We start from the raw sequence: 15868 nt of genomic DNA, 5'->3' as shown, positions 1-15868 counted from the left end.
TGGCCACTGAACCCAGTTCTGGTAAATGAGAAATAAGGAGAACCCTTCTAGGGAGAAACACATAAGGAGCGGCCCCTGTCTACATTTCCTACTTTAGATGCCACTGTGTAAGAACATAAGGCATGGTGTTGCTGCAGTTTGTACTCATGAGGGGAAGGCAAAATGAATCTCAGAGATGCCAACCCAGTGCCTGATGTTGCTGAGCAGCTGAACTAACACTGGGACTCTGTGTCTTTGAAACATTTCTTATGTGAGCAAAAGAAATCTCTATCATTTCAGCTCTTTCTGTTGGAATTCTGTTTTATGCAGCTGAAACCATCATAACAGATACAGCAGTATAAGCCTGGAGCTCCAAATGGCCATCTTACTACCATTGCAAAGACTTGCCTGAGAATGAAGTCCTAAGGAGCTAGGCAGAGTCCCTTGAACACCTTGATCCAACCATGCCTGAAGTCCTCCTATATGCTCAGACTTACCATGTACAAAGGTCTTTCAGTTCTGTTTGTGGCTTACAATAGTTTGGGGTTCATTTCGCATGCTATAATCATAGAGGCCCTGGCAAATGTAGCATTTACAAACTAAGGCTCCGAGAGATCAATTTAGTTGCCCAAGGTCACCCAGCCAGTGAATGAAAAATTTGTCTGAACCCAGAGCCAGGATCGTCCAACCCAGCTTCCCAGTCCCAGAGAGAACAGGAGCCCTGGGTAGAGTGAGAACCATGGTGTATGTTTATTCTGGTGTTGGTAGCAGCAGCAGTGGGGGAATCGGCCAGACGCGGGGTGTGTTGAACAGAAAGGGTAGACACAGGTGTGTGTGTGTGTGTCTGGGGGAGTACAGAGGATCGGTCTGTTGACATTTATGGAGAGAACGAGGGTCAGGACACCGTCTTGGACAAACAACAAAGAGACAGACAGAAAGACGAAGGGTTTTGGGGGCTGGGGTCCCCCAGACATGCATGGCCCCTTGCCTGGAAGGGGAGCCCTGGGGAAGGGAAGACAGACACAGTAGAGACTGAATGCCCCCCACCCTGAAACAGGGAGCCGGGCCCGCCTGCCTCCCACCCTCACGCCTAAGCGGGGTAGAAGGATGGGCAGGCCCAGTGCTGCCCCGCACCACGAAGCTCGGACGTTATGGCTTCAAGGAGATGAATTCACGGTCCGGGCAGGAAGGGATGGGGTCCTGAGGGGGCCTGGTCCGATCCTGGGCCTAGGCCAGACCTGCAAGACAGGGCAGGGAGGAGATGTCAGTGATGGCAGAGAGCAGGCCTGTGACCTGCTGTAGCTTCATTGACACCCCAGGGACCTGGTCCCTTGCTTTGTCCCTCCACCCTCTGACCCAGGAATCCAGGCCCCCGGGCCCTCCTCTCTTGGACCCAGGAGTCCAGGACCGCCACCACCTTCCTCCCCTGGTCTGGGTTCCTTACCTCTCACTCTGAGTTCTCTTTCTCTGACAATCCTTTGCTGCCTTTCGTGAAGCTGGACAAAGTCTTTTCCTGAATAAGGAAACCCAGTAGGTTCAGGTATGGGGGAACAGAGGCGAGACAACCGCTAATAGTCAACATAGTAAGACATCAAACCTGTTTTCATCATCTACAATGCCTTTTTTCACTCAGCTCTGAAGTGATGGGCCAAGTGGTATTACAGTCCTAGTCTATAGATGGGGAAACCGAGGCACAAAGCAAAAGTCGCTGGAAATGTGAGGCGAGATGAGGCTGCAGGGATGACGGGGCAGACCCTCAGAGGGGCCTCAAAGAAGCTTGGACTCCGTTTTGGAGGCGCTGGGGAGCCGGGGAGGGTGGTGAGCAGAGAAGGGGCAGGGTCAGTGCTGGGGTTAGAAAGACCCTCTGGGGTCATTCACTATGGTACTACTGGCTGAAAGCCAGGGTCAGGCTCCACCTAGCCAGGGTTCCATTTCTCTCTGTGCTCCCAGAATTGCCCAGCATGAGCATAGCGCACCGGAGCTTCTGGAGAAGTTTGTGGGATGAGTGAGTAAATTAGGGGAAGAGTGAGTGGTGGAAGAAGAGAGTAGCTGCCATCTGTCTCTCTAAATAGAGCCACAGTCTTTTCAAAACTCACACTTGAGCTCTGTGCTCCGCCGCTTAAAATCCCTCCTCATCGTGGAAGCAAAGTCCAAAGCGAGGCCAAGCTACAGTCAGGTCTGGGAGGAGTTCACCCCGGGTGCAAAATTTCAGGTGGACCCAAACTCAGCACTCAAGATAATTACTATTGCAATGCAATATTTTTAAAAATCAGAATTAATCCAAAAAAATCCACAATGAGCAAGATATCAAATTTTAAAGAGAGGTCAGTCCCATGTCAAATCAGAGCCTGAGACAAAAGGGAAAAATAAACAGCCTTATTTTTATGTATTTTTATGGGGAATTTTTTTCTCTGGAAATTTAAAATCATTTTTAAAATATCCAAAACAATGAAGAGTATGTGTGTTGCAATTCACAGTACATTAAGTTTAAATGTTTATTTATACTCTAAACAGAATTTAGTATGATTTTACCGTCTTGGCTTTAATGACAGCAAATTTGTGGATAGGATCTTCAAAATCTACTTCTGTCCTTTTTTTTGTTTGTTTCAAATGAGAGAATGGCCATATTTGAGAATTTCTCTTGACCATGTGATGATCATAAATGATTTTTAGCTTTAAAAAAATGGCAACCTTGTTCTCACGTGACCTGCTGGCCTCCTGTTATCTGCCCTTCTCCCCCTTCCCTCTCCGCTCCAGACTCAGGGGACTGCCCCTGCTTCTTCTTGCTCAGGAGAAACACCCAGCTGCCTAGCCCTGCTCTCTCCCTTCGAGCTTCTCCTAACCTCAAAACCTTCACTTAAGCCCCTTCCTTCTCAATTTCCAGGCTTCTGCTCAAATGTCACCTCCACTGAGAGGCCCTTCAGGACGCCCTAAGCCAAAGGGCACCCCCCATCCCTTGTCCAGATGTCCTCTACCTCCCAGACTTCCAAGCCTTTTGGACTACAATCCACAAGACCAAAAACAAAACAAAACAAAAACAAAAAACTGTATGATCCTTACAATGGGTGCTGCCCTGTGAAATTTTCTGTTCTGTTCTATTTTGACTTCATTTTCTTATGAAGAAAAAATTGTTGACCCCCACCCAGTAAACCACAATCCAGTGATTTTCAATTACAGCCTGCTTTAAACCAAACCAAACCCAACCCCCCCCCCCCAAATCCCCAACCCTGCTCCATCTTATCACTCAGCTTTTCCCTTTTACTTTGGGCTTAGCATCATGGGAAATAATATCAAGAGTAACTGACCCCTTGACGAGCCCTTACTGAGAGGCAGACATTTAATCCTGCATTAACTCACTGAATCCTCACATCTATCCTAACTTTAGATGCTATTAACAACCCCATCACCCAGCAGAATAAACTGAGACACAGAGAGGTTAAGTAACGTGCTCTTAGTCACACAGCTCAAGTTAGTAGAGCTGGGATTCCAACCCAAGCGGTCTGACTCTTCAGCCCATAAAGACGGACGCTCCGCGTGAATGACTGCATGAGCGCGGGAATGGCAGGGCGAGGGGCACTGGGTGGCCTCCCCACTCACCTCCACCAGCTGATGCCAGTGCTCCACGGGCTTGCGGGGGTTGGCCAGCATCTCCGCCCAGTGCTCGCGGCCGTGGGGGTCGGCGGCATCCGGGCCCACGCGGCACACGCCGATCACCTCGTTGTGCCCGATGCTGTGGGTGGGAGCGGCGGTGAGCGGCCGGGGAGGGAGGGGGCGGGCCCGGGCCCACCCCCTGACCCCCTGCCCGCCCCCCGCCCGCCCGGGCCACGCCCCTCACCAATCGTAGTCTACCACCGCAATGCTGAGCCCCACGCTCTCCACGCTCTCCGGGGCCACGTCGAACACGAGCGCCTCGTTGTACGTGGGGTTCAGCGTGTTCTTCTTGATGGAGGTTTTCCGCTTCTTCAGACGCCGCCCCTCGCTGATCAGAGAGGCCTTCACGTAGGGGTCTGGGAGCAGGCATCGAGAGCACTGAACCTCGACCTCCTCCCTCAGACCCGAGTCCGGACCCCAGACTCCTCCTCCCCCGACCCAAGGGTCTGGGTCCCCATTGCCCTACCCCCTCAGACCCAGGAGTCTGGGCCCCCAGCCCCTCCTCCTTCAGACCCAGAATCAGGGCCCCAGCCTCTCCTCCATCAGACCCAGGAGTCCAGGGCCCCCAGACGCTCCTTTCTCAGATCCCAGCACCTCCTGGAACCCACCTGAGAAGCCGGTGAGGTCCATCGCTTTGAGGTTAGAGGCTTTGATGATGGTCACGGTGAGGCGCCCGGCCGTGGGGAGGTAGCAGAGTGAGAAGTTGAGCTCCCCAAGATCTGCCTTTTCCTGCAGTTGGGGAAAGGGGCTCAGCAATGCCCTGTCTCAGTCTCCACCCCCGCCCCCCCCACCTCTCCCTCGCTCTCCCATCTGGAGCCTCCAGCTCTCCTCCCTGATATCCAGGACTCCGGTTGCTGACCACTTAACAATCTGACTAAACCTGGAAACTGCCTGGCCACAGCTGCCTGCCACCAGCAAAGCCTGTCTGTTCTGCAGGGAAGACTGAAAGAGGCATAGGTGTGGGGAGAGAGCAGGAAAGAGCCAGAGACAGACAGAGAGAAGAACACAGAGAGAAATAGACTGTGACAGGGACCAAGACACTGAGAGATACAGTTAGAAAGGCAGACCCATAGAGTCCTAAAGAAAGAAAACCCAGAGGAGGGGCCTAGAGACCCAGAGATAGTGCTGCCAGGGAGAGAGCAGAGGAACAGGGACTTCACAGAGAGGAGTAAAAGGCCAGGAGGAGAGGGGGACAGAGTCCCAGAGGAGAGAGACAGAGTCCGGGGGGGGGGTGTCAGAGCCCCCCAGGTGCAGGAGATCTGGAGAAATGGGACCGGAGACTTGGTGGAGGGTGGGGAGACCCGGACGGAGTGACAGAGATCTAGAATGGGGTGGGGGGAAGGGCAAAGACCCAGATAGAGAGAGAGAGAGGGAGAGGAACAGAGAAACCTACGCAGACCGGGTGAGGGACAGAGATTCAGACAGTGTGACAGGCACTGAGGAGAGAAGTCAGTCACAGGGAGGGCAGGAGACACACCAACCTTAAGCGAAGCCACAGTGGAGACAGAGCCTCCGACACCAACACACAAACAGAGATACCTGGAAGGGGGCACTGAGCTACCAGGACTTCCGCCCCGCCCCGCCCGGCTTTTCAGCCTCATCTGGGCCCCTGGCCTCCCAACCACACTGACCGAGGCCCAGGACCCTGGACTCCCCACTCACTGCCCCTGACAGCAAACTGTGACAACCTAGACCTGGAGCTCCCAAGGACTGTCTGGGGTCCCCGGGTCCTGATCCTGAAACAAAAAAGCCAGTTGTTTAAGAAATGAATGAATGAATAAATGAATGAGTGAAGACCTCCAGTGATAATGGGGGGGTGGAGAGAATGAGACATGATACACACACAAGCAGGAGACAGGATGGAGGCAGGGAGAGGATCAGGACCCCCAACAAGCGCGTAGGAGCCAGGCTCGGGGAGCGATTGGATTGAAGAGGAAGGGGGCTGGGGGGGGGCTACCAGGCACAATCTGGTGACTGGGGGAACTGGGGGGTGTCAGAATATAGAGGATCCAAGTATGTCTGAGGCTTGGGGGGATCAGGCTATCAGGAGCTGGGTGGAGAGCAGAGGATGAAATTAGATCTGGAGGTCAAGGGTTTGAAACATAAAATGTTCAGAGATCAGAGGGGTTGGAGGTTCAGGAAGCTTGGGAATTGGAAAGCCAGGAGGTTGGAAGTTGAAGGAAGTCAGAAAAACAAAAGCTGGGAACTCTGGGGTCAGACAGTTGGAGGGTCAGGAATTTGGGGTCACAGCATGAAGTTATGATAAAGTGGCTGGTGGGTACAGGGCTGTCTGTTATATTTCTCAACTGTTACCATCAGATGTGAAAGGGGGTCAGAAGTTGGGAGATCTGGGGTCCAGGCATGATGTCAATATTTGACAGGGTGTCTGGGAGACGGAGTCCTGTTATATCTATCTCTACACTTTGCTTGTATGTTTGCAGTATTTTGCAATAAAATAAATTTTTGAAAAGCCTGGGTCAAGAAGTTAGAAGGTTATGAAGTCCAAGGGCAAAGAGGTCAAACACTGAGCAGTCCTGGGTCCCCAAGAAGAGGGATGCAGGGGCCACTGACCGAACCGCCCTCCATGATGTCCCTCCATAGTGGGCGGTCGGGGGGCTGCTCAGCCAGCTCCAGGAGGTTGTCCAGCACCACTTGGCCGATGAGGTCGTGCCGCGAGAAGCGGTCAAAGTCATAGACGCTGAAGTGCAGTTTGCGCTGGGCCAGCTCAGCCAGGGGCACTGAGAACTGGAATGTCTCGTTGAACACAGGGTTCAGTGTCTTCCTGTGCACCTGGAGAGGGTGGGCGAGGGGAGGAGAGAGACCCCATGCCCATCCACACTGCTTCCAAAGGACCCAGGAGTCCAGACCGCCAGCTCCTCCTCCCTCAGACCCAGGAGTCCCGACTCCCACCCCCTCCTCCTGGATGTCCAGGACCCTCACTCCTGACCTTGGTCTGGAACTTTTTCTTGCGGTCTGGCAGCAGGTAGATCTTGACATAGGGGTCTGAGAAGCCGTTAGAGTCCTTGGCTGGGAGGTCCAAGGCCTGCAGGATCCGCACCACCAGCTGGTCTGAACCATAGAGGTACCGCAGGGCGAAACTGATGCGGCCGCAGGGCGCCCCTGCGCCGGCCTCTCCAGAGCCCGGGGCCCCACCGCCACGCCGGCCGCCTGGTCCAGTCCCCTGGTACAGCTCTGGCTTGATCTGCCCTATGAGTTTGGCTTTTTCTTCCCCGCCCGGCAAGGGTAAGGGTAGGGCAGGCGGCCGCTCATCACTGCCGGGGTCCGGCTGGGGGGTCAGGGTCTGCTGGGTGAGGGGCCGGGGTAGGGCCGGGTACCTGTGGAGAGTGGGGAAGACCAAGGTGGGGGTCACTGGCTAGGGTCTTTGACAGCATCCGAAGACCTGAGAGACTCCTCCCTGCCTCTTTCCCAAGGGTCACAGCCAGATGGCCACAGATCTGCACCTTTGCTCACTATGACCTTGAGCAAGCCACTTGCACTCTCTGAGCCTCAGTTTCTCCACCTGTATTGGGGGGGTATCCCCATCTCTAAGCTAGCTCCAACTAGGACCTGCTTATGCATCAACTTCCAGAAGCCTCCTCCTGACTTCAAGTGCATGACCCAGAATAACTTATTCGTGGACCCCTGGGGCCCCACACAACCCAGACCTCCTGAACCTTCATCTGCCCTTCTTCAAATCCCCCCCACCTGTCTCAACCCCAGTCTCACCTCTCCCACGTCACCATCACTCCACCTGGCCTGTCCTTTCTCAACTCCCTTCCCCCACTGTCCCTACGTGTGTGGGGGACACTCTGGGAGCCCAGAGCTCCCCCCTCAGCCACCCCGGCTCCTTCTCCCCTCTCTCACACACACACGCCTTTCTCTGGACAAGCTCATCTGCACCCCAGGTCTCCACACCCATCAGCAGCCTGCTAAATCTGCTAAATCTGTCTCCTGGGCTCCAGCCTGGATCGGCCCCCAGCCTCGGCAGTCCACCAGACCCCGACACCCCTCACAGTCCCCGCCGGGCTCAGCACCTTCCCCCCAACCCGCTCCTCCTCCCCTGTGCTCCACCTAGATCTGCAGGTCAGACCCCACAGCCATTCTCACCTCCTGTCCCCTCAAAGCCTTTCCCTCCCCTCTCCCAAATTTCCCCATCTGTGGTCCTGGCTCATCTGCCCTCTCCTGCAAGGACCATCACACCCGGGGCGAAGTCCATGTGATGGGGCCCCTAGCGATGGGCAGTGCTCGGCAGCCTCAGGTGTGCTGAGAGGCAGGCATGGGGGAAGCAGGAGGGCTTGAGCCTCGGAAAGGGGCAGAAGAGGTGAGGAAGTGGGAGGGCTCGAGCCGTGGAAAGGGATGTGGTGGGGGAGGCCCCTTCAGCTACAGATCTCCTAGCCACTCCTTGCTCCCAGGGTGACTTTGAGCAGGTCATGAATACCCTCTCAGCCTCACTTTCTCCATCTGTATAATGGGGAGGGGAAAGAGCTCAGACTGGTGTATCCATCTGCCTTTGAAAGGCCTCCCCAGAGACCCCCAAGCTTCATCTCCCATGAGCCCCTGGGCCCCTGGCCAGGCCCTGGGAAGAGAACACCTTCTCCCATGAACTTCTGAGGCCCAAGACAATCCCTCTGAGGGCAGTTTCCCCGGATGCTGCCCCAGGCCTCTCACACTCGACAAGACCCAGGTAAGCGCAGGGGCTCCCTAAAACCCATTCCTCTTCCTAGATCCTCTGACAGCCCCAACATCCACCCAATCACCAGGCCGGGCCGGAGGCCTTCCGTACTTCTTCCCACCCCTCCTGCCCACCCACAGCCATCAGTCTCAGGTCTCACCTCGTCTGCCCTCTGACTCTCTTTACCTCATCTCATCCCCACGCCCGCAATCTCAGCTCAGCCTCACCCTCTCTTGCCTGGACAGGCCTCCAGTCTGTCCCTCTGGTCCTTCCCTTGTGTGGCCACAGAGAGGTCTTTCTACACGCAGAACTGACCCTGTCCCTCCTGCTCACAGCCCTCCATGGCTCCCCAGTGCCCCCAGGACAAAGTCCCAGTCCCTCAGCCCTGCATTCAAGGCCCCACGTGGTCTGGCCCTGCCCACATCCTAAGCCACATCTCCCTACCTTTCTTTTTTCACACTTACTCTCAGGCCATAGTGACTGCTGGCAATTTCCACAACACACCGTGACCTCTGACCCCGCTTGCCTTTGCATGGACGGCTGTTTCCTCCTGGAACGCCCAGCTCACAACCCCTGCCTCTGTGCCTGACCAACTCTTCCTCACTCTGCAGGTCTCAGCCACGACCCCTCCACCTCTGGAAGTCCCCAGCCTCTTCCCGGACCAGATCACCGACTCCTCAGGCTCTCACAGCTGTGGCCCCCCTAAGCCACTTTCCGGCAGCGCTGGCCTGGGTGGGTGGGGACAGCTTCTTTGGGGACCCACTTCCCTTGGATTGTAAGTGGCATGAGGGCAGAGTCTATTTGCCATGCTCACTTCTGTTTTTCCAACACCCATCTCAGGTCTGGTTCATATTAGGTGCTCGATATACATGTGCAGAATGAGGAATACAGAACAAATGAACTCCAGGCCCCACCACCCCTGGCTTAGGCTGAAACAGATGAATTGCTTTGTGTCTCAGGGCCTCGGGAGGCTAATCATTCTCCTCTACCTTCCTGACCCCAGAGTCCTATGCCCTCTGAATCTGAGTACAGATCTCTAGGTTCCTCCTTCCTTAGATCCTGGAGTCTGGGGCCCTAGCCTCCTCTGTCCCCAGGACCTAGGAGTCCACACCCCAAGCCCCTTCCTGCCCCAGGACTCAGGACTCCGGACCTCTAGGACTCTCCTCTTGCAGGGCTCAGAAGAACCACATCTGGGAAAGAGACACAGAGGAGGGACAGAAGTTCAGAGTGGACCCCCAGCCCAGTAGCCTGTCTCACCTGGTGGTGGGTGCCAGGCTTGTGACCTGCTGATGCGACTGGGCACTGGGCAAGCCCCCACCACTGGGGGGCAGCAGGAGCAGCCCAGAGCCTGCACCTCCCTCAGAGGGCAGTTCAGGAGATGTCTGGCTCGGTTTGACCCCAGCAGCCACTGCAGCTGCCGCAGCCTCTGGGTACGAGTCCATGTCCAAGTAGGAGGGCTCAGGGGGGTCAGAGCCCCCCAGGCTGCCTGGCTCCAGCAGCTCAGCGAAGGGCGGATGGTGGGCGGTGTGGGCATGGTGGTGTGGACCCCCCAGCAGAGGATGGCCACCCAGGCCAGCCCCCAGGTGGTGCCCACCGCCACCTACCAGGCCTGCCAGCCCGACCCCAGGGCCTAGGTCTTTGCGCAGGGGGCCCCCGCCCACTGCTGAGCCTCCCTTGTCCCGCCAGGGCACCCAGCACAATTTCCAGGACACGAAGAGGGAGACGCCCAGAAGGACAATGCCACAGAATGTCACGATGACCGACAGCAGGCTCACGGAGATGTCTGGAGAGAGTGAGGACAAAGGTCAGGGGTCAGGGTGGGGTCAGAGTTTATCCTCCCACTGCTGTCCCCAAAGAGCTAGCCTCTAGCATTTGCCATGCACTGTCCTAAGCACTTCACATACATTACTTAAACTCCAGGACCCCACAAGGTCGGTATCTCTATATAACCATTTTAAAGATAAGGAAACTGAGGCACAGACAGGTTGAGTGACTTGTATTATGCTGCACAGGTAGTAAGTGACAGATCTGGGATTTGAAAGAGCAGTCTGTCTTCAGATGTGATTCTTAATCACTAGCCCATGCTGCCTCTCCTTAACAGGACACACCATCTGAGGTACCACCAACGTCCCCCAAAATGCTCAGAGATGATCAAGGAGAGAGGAGGCTGCATGACACAGTTAGGCAGGTCAGGGTTCAAATCTCTGTTTGCTGTGTGACCTTGGGAACATATCTTAAGCACTCTGAGCCTTACATTCCCCATTTGCCAAATGGGAAAAATCAGTCCTGCCTCTCAACCGTGGCACCGAGGACTGCAGGAGGTAAATGGAATGGCCGCAGAATATAAAGGTAGACATTTACTGAGTGGTTACTATGTTGCAGACCCCTAAGCACTTTATTGGCATTAGCTTACTTATGCCTGACAGGCGCCCTAGGAGGTTGGCAACATTAGTATGCCTGTTTTCCACAAAAGGAAACTGAGGTCAATAGATACAAAGTTTCCTGTATAGAGCCCCACGGCAGATGGGGGGGCGGGGGGGGTGCATGTCAGAATTTACACCTAGAGTGTCTGGCTCCAGAGCCCACAGTCTTCCTTATGCTGTCACACGTCAATATTTCCCAATAAATGGTAGTCCGGACATGGATTTTTATTAGACTAACAAATCCTATTGCTGCCGTCATGTGTATCCATGAGCCCGCAGGGCACTACAACGGGCGACGGTAGAACTCTGAACTTCCTACCTCCCCCCACCCCTTAGGGTGTTCCTTTCCAAGTGACCGAAATCTGCTCGGAGTTCTCGGGACGTGCTAAAGAGCAGAGCAAGGGCTTTCCAGCCTCCTGAACATAGGAAGAACTAAGAAAAGGGGGCCAGAGGGCCATTTGGGAGGACAAGGTGGAGAAGAGGAGAGAGAAATCAGCTGCTTTCCCCTACCATCAGTCTGACCCAGACCCTCTCCAAGTCAAAACATCAATCCTCCAAACTCTGGTGAATTTCTCATTCCTGTCTGCCTGGTCTGGGGAGCCACTTGGGCTTGGCGAGGTGGTGTAGTTGTGCAGGAAAAGACGAACCTTGCCCAAAGAAATGTTTGGCCCTTGATGGGCTCCTGGGAATGAACCTCTAAGCCCTTGGGACATCCTGCCTGAAAGTGTTTTTGTTTACCTGAGGAATCTTGGGCCATGCCAGATGGTCTATGTAACAATGTGATCGATCTTGGGGGACTGGGACGTATCAGCTTAGCCTCTGGAGGGGCTGGAGGTGAAGTTCAGCCCCACGGGCTATAAGCCATGTCTACGTGACCGAGACTGGAAGCTCACACCTGGTCTCTCCTGGACCCTATTCTATGTGTCTTTCCCTTTGCTGATTTTAACCTCCATCCTTTTGCTGTAATAAAACGTAACTGTGAGTAGAACAGCTTTTCTGTGAGTCCTTCTAGAGAATCATTGAAACTGAGGGTGGGCTTGGGGGACCCCCAAACTGTGGAAGTATACTAGACTTCCTGGGGTCAAACCTGGCCCTTTTGCTTATAGGTTGTGAGTCTCTGAGCAAGCAACTGCAGCTCTCCGGACCTCATTTCTCATCCTTGTCTGCACTCAGCAAGTGTGACTTGTCATTATAACCTCACAGCACATGCTTCTTTGGGGTTCCTCGTCCGGACAAGAGCACTCATAATAGATCCTCGCTCTCAGAATCCTGCTGCTTCCTAGATGGGTGACCTTGGGCAAGTCACTTTACCCTTCTGAGTCTTTTCCCCCCATCGAAAATGGGGATTGTAGATACCACAGAGGGTTGTTGTGAGTGGTTGATGAAATATGCCAAGGATCTTGCATACTGCCTGGTACACAGTCGGTGTTCAGTAAGTACATCCTAGCATTTATTGAGTGACCACTGTGTGTCCAGATTGTTTTAAGCACTTCACATGTGTTATATCATTTGAGTCTCTCAGCTGCCCCAGGAGGTAGCCACTTTCATTATCCCCATTTTCAGGAGGAAATTGAGGCACAGAAGAAGTGTTAATTGCCTAAAGTCATCCACTAGTAAGTAGCAGTGGTGGGATTTGAACCCAGACAAGTCAGAGAGGCTGACTCAAGAGCCTGAGCTTTGGGGCACCTGGGTGGCTCAGTCGGTTAAACGTCCGACTCTTAGTTTCAGCTCAGGTCATGACCTCAGGGTCGAGGGATCAAGCCCTGTGTCAGGCTCCATGCTCAGCATGGAGTCTGCTTGAGATTCTCCCTCTCCCTCCATGCCGCCCCCCCCCCCCCCCGCCCGCCGGCTTGTGCTTGTTTTCTCTCTCTCTCTTTTTCTCAAAAAAAAAAAAAAAAAATTAAAAAAAAAAAAAAAAGAGCCTGAGCTTTTAAGCACTATGCAAGATGCACAAAAGATATGAGAAGGGGATATGTGTGTGGCTGGGGGGAGGGGCAGTGGGCAGGAGGCTCACAGGACCAAACCCAAAAGGTCAGGGGTCATATGGCCCACCCAGCTCCTTCTCCTTAGATCAAAGGTTTGGGGGACCAGCAGCAGGCAGAGGTGAGACACTAAGAGGGAGCGGCCACAGCCACCTCGGGGGCAGAAAGCTAAGTAGGTCTGCTCTGAATCTCTGAACCTCTGAAAATACTGAGTATAGGGGACACAGGGGGCTGGCTGAGACAGCTGGCGGGGGGGTGCTGCTGACCTGCATCTGGGCCCCGGGGATAGCCTCGAATTCGCAGGTCGTTGAACTCCTGGCACCTGTCACTGGTGTCGGCATCGCGGACCCGCGCACAGAGGTCCGAGACCAGGATGAGTGCCCGCCGGCAGAGGTCATCCTCGTAGTCTCCCGACATGGTGGCCGGTGGGTTCTGTGCTTGGAAGGGGGCCAGACAAGGGTGCAGATGGGGAATGGGATTGAAAGAGGGGTGGATAAGGGTTAGAAGAGAAAAGGAGAAAAGGAAGGACAGGTGAGGGGACGGAGATTGGGGGCAGATGGACAAGGGGAAGGAGATTAGGGAGGGATAGACAAGGAGAAAGAAATTAGGGGCAGATGGACAGAAGGACTGAAATTCGGGGTGCAGGCAAGAAGACAGTAACGGGTTGGACCAACTAGGGGACAGAGATGGGCATGAACGGACAAGAGAACAGAGAATAGGGACAAACGGACAAGGAGAAAGAGACGAGGAAGGCCAGTCAAGGGGCAGAGATTAAGGATGCACAATAAAGGGATAGACAGACAAGAAGGCAGAGATTAGGGGTGCACAGACCAAGGACAGAATTTAGGCACGGGCAGATGAGGGGACAGCCATTCATCATTCGTGCATTAGGCAAATATTCGTTGAGCACCAACTACATGCCAGGCACGATGCCAGCTGCAGCAGATCCAGCAGAGAACGAGCCCCCCACATTTCCCACCTTCCTGGTGTTACAATCCAGTGAGAGGAGCATGGAGGAAACAAGTCAACAAACACACATAAACAAACAGGACGTGCTCACACTGTGAGAAGTGCTCTGAAAGAAATCGTTGGAGGAAATGTCACAAAAGGGCCAGGAGGTGGGCAGCTGGGGGGCACTCCGAGACCTGAAGGACGAGATGGGCCTGGCCACAGCCAGCGGGCGGTGGGGCTGGAGTGGGGAAAAGCATCCTCAGCAGCGGGAACAGCATGAGCAAGGGCTTGGCAGGTTCGAGGAGTGGGAAGGGGGCCAGATCCAGGTAGAAAGAGTGAGGACCAAGACAGAGGGAAGGATGGGGTTGGAGAGAGAAGAGTGTGGTGGTGGCTGGGGTGGGATGGAAGATGCAGGGTGCAGAGATAGGGACCAAGTTGAGAGAGGGAGAGATAAGGGGAGGGGGGACAAAGATACTGGGAAGGGCAAACTGGGGCCCAGAACAGAGGGACAGATAAGCAGACGAGAGGAAAAGTCAAGGATTTAGATTTGGGATGGACTAAGCCATAAATAATGGACTAGTGTGTAATTTATGGGAGTGTGAGAGATGGGCGGAGAGAGGGACTGTCTAAGTGCCAGGACAGAAATATCTTTGAAAGGGAAACAGCGGTCGGAAGAATGGATGGGGTGCAGAAATAAAGGACAGATGGACAGACAATGGCCAGAGACCACAGATGGGCAAAAGGATACAAAGGAGGGCTGGGCAGACAGACATGGGTGCAGAAGGAAGGTTGGATGGGGGTGGGGGCATAAAAGAGAGAGGACTGGGAGAAAGAGGTGGATGTGGGGAGAGAAGGGGAATTAGCCACACATGGTTTGGAGCCAGACATCAGAGATGGACTGGAAGGAGAGTGCAGGGAGAAATTAGGGACGGACAGACCAGAGCTCACGGATGGACAGGTGTCGTGGAGGTATTGCAGAAGGCCAGGACTCCGACACAGGCATGGTCAGACTCACCTGCGCTTATCCCTGCCTTGTCCTGGGTGGCAGCCGAGGCGGCGGCTGGCGGCAGCCCATGGGGGTTGTAGGGCGGACAAGGGGCTGCGGACCCGTCCCCACGCGCCAGGTGGTGGGAAGAGGAGCGGGATCTGGAGGCCGCGGCCAGGAGAAAAAGCTCAGTCCGAGCCTCAGGTCTTGTCCTACTCGGACTGGCTGCTCGACCCCAGGCGACCCCCGGGAGGTCCAGCCACCCCCTCCCACCTCCGGGGCCCCAGCTCCCGCGGAGCTTGGACACTACAATTCCCAGCAGGCCTTGCGCTAGCGCGGCTAAGACTTCACAGACCCGGCGCTGCATGGGCTGCTGGGAGTTGAAGTCCTTAATGCCTCTCCCGGCTGCAGAGAGGATGGGAATTTTTTTGGAGGTGGGGGGGTTATGAGATACCGGGGTCCCAGGGCGCTGCAAGGGGGGAGGAATGATGCCCTGGACCTCGAGAGGTCGCGGAGTCTTAAGTCTTCAGGAGCCATGGAGTAGGTAAACAATCCCCACGCCCGGGGGATCGGTGGGCGAGGTTGGGGTACACCTAGATGTTTCGGGACCCCCCTTTCTAGGGCCACGTGCCCCTCCCCCGGAGCGGCCAGCGAGCTCTGCAGCACCCGCACTCTCGGGCAGGAGATCCGCGTGCCTCTGTACCTACCCCCGCCCCCACGCGCTGGGGCCGCCCCCCAGGATCGGCCTGGGGCGGGGGCTGGGGCAGGGGGAGGGGGGAGGAGCGGACTCACCCGGAGCCGCCGCCGCCGCCGCCGCCGCAGCCCCGAGCGCCCGCCGCGGTGCCCGCTCGGCTCCTCCCCCCGCCCCTGGCGCAGGTCCGCGGCTCCTCCCCTTGCACCCCCTCCTTCCTCCCCTCTGAACCTGCGGCTTGAAAGCCGAAATCGCGCGGCCGCAGCGAGGAAGGAGGGAGAGGCGTGCGAGACCCAGCTCTCTTACACAGTGGAAGATCCAGCTATGTAGCAACATGACCCTCCGCTCCCCCAGGATCCAGGGGTCCCGGCCCCCAGCCCCTCTTCTCTCAGTTGGAAAGGTCTGGGACCCCAGTCACTTCTCCCGGAACCCAGGGTACTGAGCTCCCACCCCCTCAATTCTCACATCTAGGAATCCATCCCTCCCGGTCCACTCCTCCCGGGGCCCTTCCTTCACAGGACCCAAGACCTGGAG

At 55.4% G+C, this 15868-nt stretch overlaps 1 protein-coding gene across 5 annotated transcripts; it reads right to left on the bottom strand.

The window, feature by feature from the left end:
• Positions 1-713: 713 nt before the first annotated feature.
• Positions 714-15496, bottom strand: SYT3 (synaptotagmin 3). Of its 5 annotated transcripts, none has more exons than XM_073886435.1 (11): positions 15436-15496; positions 14674-14804; positions 12974-13139; positions 9560-10085; positions 6578-6965; positions 6202-6420; positions 4239-4359; positions 3815-3986; positions 3577-3709; positions 1424-1492; positions 714-1217 (listed from the first exon to the last, which is right to left on the bottom strand). In XM_073886435.1, the coding sequence occupies exons 3-10, from the start codon at positions 13122-13124 to the stop codon at positions 1427-1429; spliced, it is 1776 nt and encodes a 591-aa protein (XP_073742536.1). In that variant the 5' UTR covers positions 13125-13139; positions 14674-14804; positions 15436-15496; the 3' UTR covers positions 714-1217; positions 1424-1426. The 5 variants fall into 5 exon arrangements, with proteins under 5 accessions (XP_073742536.1, XP_025705874.1, XP_073742539.1 ...); XM_025850089.2 differs by having other exon boundaries at positions 12974-13144; positions 15436-15490; XM_073886438.1 differs by having other exon boundaries at positions 12974-13144; positions 15351-15453.
• Positions 15497-15868: the final 372 nt, after the last annotated feature.

Source organism: Callorhinus ursinus, unplaced genomic scaffold, assembly GCF_003265705.2.
Source record: "Callorhinus ursinus isolate GAN/ISIS: 27379988/994484 unplaced genomic scaffold, GSC_fseal_2.0 scaffold71, whole genome shotgun sequence".
Classification (NCBI taxonomy): Eukaryota; Metazoa; Chordata; class Mammalia; order Carnivora; family Otariidae; genus Callorhinus; species Callorhinus ursinus.
This window is presented reverse-complemented; position numbering and strand designations above follow the sequence as displayed.

Bases quoted from the DNA above. Each gene is read 5' to 3' on its own strand.
- SYT3 (XM_073886435.1), bottom strand. From the start codon at position 13,124: ATGTCGGGAGACTACGAGGATGACCTCTGCCGGCGGGCACTCATCCTG. The intron at 4,360-6,201 runs GTCAGTGGCCCC...CCCCAACTGCAG, and splicing joins ACATCATGGAGGGCGGTTCG to GAAAAGGCAGATCTTGGGGA. The intron at 3,987-4,238 runs GTGGGTTCCAGG...GCCTGCTCCCAG, and splicing joins GGACCTCACCGGCTTCTCAG to ACCCCTACGTGAAGGCCTCT.